General features: G+C 28.6%; 1 protein-coding gene across 1 annotated transcript in view; it reads left to right on the top strand.

The window, feature by feature from the left end:
• Window positions 1–3893, top strand: part of tw (Protein O-mannosyl-transferase 2) — an 83546-nt gene extending 79653 nt beyond the window's left edge. Inside the window, exon 18 of the mRNA XM_075367397.1 lies at window positions 3702–3893. Coding sequence (XP_075223512.1) covers window positions 3702–3807 — 106 coding nt within the window. The 3' untranslated portion in view covers window positions 3808–3893. The remainder of the gene's footprint in view (window positions 1–3701) is intronic.
• Window positions 3894–6142: the final 2249 nt, after the last annotated feature.

Consider the following 6142-nt stretch of genomic DNA (forward strand, 5'->3'; position numbering starts at 1 on the left):
ATCAGTTGTGGACAATACACTCTGGAAGACTGTTAATGCCAAAAAGTGATGACAGTGTTGAGCGAATCAGACTTTTAAGTTTTTGGTTTACAGGACGGACTGTCGGACTGTAAATCAATATTTTACTCAGAAATTCTTGAAATACTGAAGAAAAGAGTTGCCTGCATGAAACCAGCCATCAAAGACAACTGGATGCTGCATCATGGCAATGCACTTTGTTACACTGCACTCTCAATTATTGAGTTTTTGGCAAAGAAAAACATTCCTGTAGTTCTTCAACCACCTTATTCACCTGATTTCAGTCCCTGTGACTTTTCCTGTTCCTGACTTTTAAAAAAACACCTCAAAGGACTCCATTTTGGAACAATGGAAAACATTAAAAAAAATATATAATCGAACATCTGAAGGATATTCCGGTTTCTGAGTTTCATCACTGCTACGAAGAGTGGGAAAACCGTTTGAGCATTGTGTGGCTTCCCAAGGGTACTATTTCGAAGGTTGATAGAATCCATGTATAATTGGATTGTAAATAAAAAGTTTTTCTGAACCAGTCTCATTACTTTATTTACAGACCTTGTGTAACTCATCATTGTTTACCCATTATTAATAATTTGGATGAACCTTTCTGCACAGTTAAAAACTTCTCTTTGTAATATTGGAAATTGTATTCTTATTAATTTTAAGAGCAGCAGGAGTATGTTCTCTGACTTTTTGAAAAGGAATTGAAGATCCATTCTTTTCTAAAATACTTTTTGATTCATTCTTAAAAAACTCTATCACACTGCAGACCATTTCCCGCACTTGGCTATGAACCGTTATGTTCCAACCAAAAACAAACTGCCTGTCACAAACAGGGTGCTAGGCCTACCTCTTTTTGTCATTGCATGACAAAAATTACTAAAACCAATAATTAACTAATGATTCTTGAAAAAATATAAACATTCAACAGTACATAAAAATTCCGTGTAGAAAACGTACAGTTGTATGTACACACTACTGTAATTTCTGGCAGTAATAATACTTAAAAGTACTGTTTTATATTATTGACAAAAAATTCTGTACAAATGCAAGAGTTTACAACACAAACGCTCTACGCACAGTAACTAGTCAATGATTACGGTTGCTGAGAGTGTGGTAGTTCTATTTGAGAATGGAATGACATATACATTTGTTGCTAAGACTAGAGCCAATACCCTTCCATCATTTCATTAAGAGTGAGAGAAAGAGAGCAATACTTCAATGACCAGAACTAAACTTTAGATAACATTAGTATAGTTATATGAGATTAAAAATATAAAATTTTTGTATTTTTACTGCTCAGGAGACTATGTACAATTTTGATTGTGTAAACACAATTTACAAATTGCTGATATTTCAATAAAACTTTTTTATCAAGGTTTTATCGACAAAATGTATAAAATTAAAAGTACAGAGTAACATTTTGCAAATACATTAAATTTACCAATATACTTTTAAAATTACAATTAAAAATTAATTTATACAGGTAAATAATCTTTGGAATTAGTACAGAAATTCAAATTTTATTTATTCAGTAATAATTTAATAAAAATAAATACTTTTGATTCAGAACTGCATGTATTAACATTTTATAATTAACATACCTAATATTTTTTATATATACCGCCAGTAAAGAACAGTAATATGTTTGCTTATTTTAATAAAGTAATATGTTGGTATAGTAATAATGCATAAAAATTACCTTTTATTCTAGAACCGTAATGTTTTCAAATATTTTTATTTATTTGTAATAAAACCATTAATATTTAGTTTAGAAAAATATAATTTGTTAAATTGCTTAATTATTATTAACTTATATTATTTTCTGAAGTAAATATCAGTTACATGAAATTAATTAAAACAATTCACATGACAACTTCCATATAAAAATTGACAGCTACTTCTGTATCAAGAGCTCCTTATGTATTGAGGTAGTCAGAAACCTTGCACAAAGAGTGTACTGTATACTCATTGCTGTCAGTTTACTTCATAAAAAAATTTAAAAAATGCAGCTCCTGCTCATTATTATATGGTCATGTAGCTCACTCTACAATTTTAAACATTACTTATTAACCTCTCAAAGGTTAATATTATGATCAGCTTAGAGGAGTTACATGGATGTCAACCTATTAACTGTTATAGTTAAACAAAAAGATGTGACAACTGTATTGCATAATATAAAAACAAGAAACAGCAAGTATTTAAAATTAAAACACCAATATGCATAAAAATTGAAACAGATAAAATTGTTTTAAAGAATGTTAAAGCTTTAGATTTTTAATACTTTTTCAAGTACTTCAGCTTCTTAATATTATTTGAAGGTTTATTAAAGAGACCATTTGCATAAACATGTCTGCATTGTTCGAATATTTTTGTGAACAGATGTGAGATTGGCATCCATGTATTTTATTTAATAGGTGGTGTTGAATCCTATTTACAAATATAAGTTTTTTCTCATTTTTTATTTTGTTTTCATTAATTATCATTATGATACTTATAGTTTGATATTTTTATTGTCAAAAATAAAATTCAAGCACAGCTGAAAGACAACAGAGTGACCAAGACAACACAGTGTGTTGTATTATACTTTATTTTTATTGTGAATATTTATTGTATATATTTATTTAAAAATAAATAATTTATAAATGGGTAGACCTGAAAGAATGTCAAATGAACTGAATGAATTATCAGGTTAGATAATAATGCTGAGTTTGACAATGATAGCGATCGTTCAGAAAATATAGGGCTACATGTATAAAATTGAAATAAATATAAATATTGTACAAAGTTTTGTAATTCTATACTTTAGGTATTTTTTAATTTTTTATTGCCTTCTAAAGCAACTAATATGAAAAAATGTGCCTGCTGCATCGTAGGCCCAACAGTTTAATTTCTGGGTAGAAAATGCATAAGAATCCAACCCCCGTTATAGTTGCTAATGTTCTTAGATTTAATACTTCAATAAAATAAAAAAAGAGCTGACAACACAGTGTAGGACTTACCCATCATGCAGCTTACACACGCATATACACACAACTATTCATTATACTGCATTATTGCATTATGTACTATGCTAGTGTTGTTAACAAATGTGCCTAAGAAAAATAAGACCTTAATTAGGCAAAATCTCGAGATACTGAGGGTAACACTGCTCTATTACCTCACCTCCTTGACATTGTAAATGAAAATTTTAATTGCATCAATGCCCCTATATAGTGAAGTAATCTGGCTTAGTTTAGTCAAAATCTGCAGTAGAGTGCGACACCAAACCCACACACATACGTACGAACATCTGAAAAATTTCCAACCAGCTTTTTTTTGGGTTCCTTAGGTGTCAAAATGTCAAGATCCGATAAAAACTACATATGCCCAAATTGGACTGATTACAATACTTTCCCTTCTACTTTCTCTGCTATAGCACTAGATGGAAAAGTAAAATTGAATAAATTCATTAGGAACTATTTGTAAGTTTCTTTTTTAAAATAATGTTAATCTGTCTTAAATTTCTAAAAAAAAAAAACTGTAAAATTGCATAGGTTTAAGAGTAAATATTTAAGAAGAAAAAAAAGCAGTATGTGAATGAGTTAGTTTTATATCACTATTTATTGTAAAATTTGTTTGTATTTGTAATGAAATTGAATATTATGAGATTTTTATTACTATATTTGTTATTTTATTTTCAGTTTTCATCTGTTTAATCCTCTTGCATATGGAATGACTGGTCCAACATCTAGTGATCCTAACAGTACAATGTATGGGTTACGTTGGTTAGAATCTTGGGAGTTTTAGATACTGCAGATTTATTCATGTCTGATAAAAATTTTGCTTTTTTATCATAAAACTGATCGAAAAATAAAAAAAAAAATTATCAATAATTTTGTCTTAATTATTTTTGTCTTTAAACTGTTCACGCCTCAAATTTAAAACTTATGTTATCATTTTAACAGCAATTTTTATAAGGGTTATTCAATTATAAACTGGAATTTTACCCTGCAGACGGAAAGAAAAAGCAGAAAAAAAGAAAGAGAAAGGACCATATTGTGACCTGCATCGTGAAAGAACAATAAATGTGGTGAGATGCTATGGATAGTTAGTTGGAAATGTGTGGAGAGGAGCAACTGGCCAGCCACGCCCATTGGTGGTTACGTTCCCACATCAGATAAGAGAAAGAATATCTGTGCAGGAGGTACCAAGGACCATTGAGCAACAAATTATAATCTGATTTCTCACCAACGTTGGTGTCATTAAGTTACTAAATGTAACTTATTTTTACAAGTGCTGGTGTTTTGCCAACTGGATTTATTTACATTGTGACTTTTTATAAAGTGAAAGGTTAAATTTTGTAAAGTTCTGTAATGTTCAGTTTTTTAATGTTTTATCAAACTTTCAGTTGTGTTCATTTAATCTATATATATATACTCAAATCTAGCAATAGCAAATCATTGCCGGGTCTGCTGGTAATACATATTTCTTTGAGGGTGTATTTCTTTTCAAGCGGAAATATTGTTATTCACATCAAAGCTATATATCTGAATGACTGAACGATTTTGTCTCCTGAAATAGTGGAAGAACCGAGATAAACCTAGACACTTGGTTTTAAGAGGATTGGACTATCTGCTACACATATAGGTAATGAATGAATGCAATTAATTGATTATATTTCCAGATCATGTTATCTCTGTTACCTTCAGTGTGTAGTATTCAGAACTAAGAAGGTTCTACAGTTAATGTTATTAAATAAATTACCAATTTATATTAAAAATTATTTTTTATAAATAATTTAAATTAATAATTAATTTGTATAAATAAAACATCAGTTTTTTAAAATCATACTTTTTATTGGCTCATCCTTTATTAAGATACTGTAGTGGTAAATTTATGCTATGTAAAGCACTTGTTACAATATAAGCTCTTTGTTATTATTGCTGTGTTTTCACTAATTAATAATAGAAACTATTATTAACTTCAGTTAATGAAGGAAGTGAAAATAGACAGACTGCGTAATTTTTGTTATCCTATTTTAGTCATATCTTAGCTGTTTATCAGCCAATTTGAACAAATGAGGTTTGATTTTATTTGCAATAAAAGGCTTAGTATTATATCCAATAAAACATAATTTGATAAAATTAATATTTATGGAGGTATTAATGATTTAAATGGTTACCATTTTGCAATTATCAAAGATAAGATTTTAAACTTATTTATTTTGTTGTTAGTGTTGGGTTCATGCAAATTTCATTAAAATAACTCAATCTGATCTTAATCGGTCACGCTTTTTCTGCCATTTTAAACTTTTTTACTCACGCATAAAAACTTGCACAATTCAACTTCTGCCATATTGTTTGTTCATCCGAAAGAACATTTCTGACAGTTGCACACTTTCTGAAGGTAAAAAATCAGGCCACAAAGCGCTTCTTCAAAAGTACATTCTTCAAGCGGACACACCATCGTAACTATGACTTTAGAGGTTATGTTTACGCATATATTAATCAAACAGGTGATTAATACTCTTGGCAAGGTTGCCAACTAACATTTACAAAAGTTTCAATTGCCTGCATTAAGAGTTTACTTTATTTAAAATGTTTGTCTGTTTAATTATTGATTGACCCTTGTATATTTATTTTTATCACATATATAAAAGTGTTTTCGATTATTTTATTTGTGTAATTGTATTTTAGGTATAAGCAGTTATTAATCTTTGTATTATTATTTTTTTGTTGTACTTTGGTATAGTTTTAGTGGTATGTTTTATTCTGCTTTTTATAAATCTTTTCTATAATTTCACCATCAGAATCATTAAGTACTGCTATTTGATTTATTAAAAAATTTTTTTTTTTTATACCATGGGTGGTTAAATTTGAAATGTACTCTCGTATTGTAATATTATTTATTGTGAGCTTTGTATAAACTGATGTTTCCATTTCATTGTTTTTGTTTATTTTGATTTCAGTATCTAAGAAATGTATTTTTTTGTTATTTTCTATTTCATATGTAAATTTTAGGCACTTTTTGTAAAATATGGTCTACATATCTTATGTAGGTAATATTGTGTGTATTTAATATACCATGAACTATTTTATTTTCAAAATCTTGTATAAATTTCTCTGATATAACAGCAGATTTA

This window comes from Lycorma delicatula, chromosome 5 (genome assembly GCF_047948215.1).
Source record: "Lycorma delicatula isolate Av1 chromosome 5, ASM4794821v1, whole genome shotgun sequence".
Taxonomy (NCBI): domain Eukaryota; kingdom Metazoa; phylum Arthropoda; class Insecta; order Hemiptera; family Fulgoridae; genus Lycorma; species Lycorma delicatula.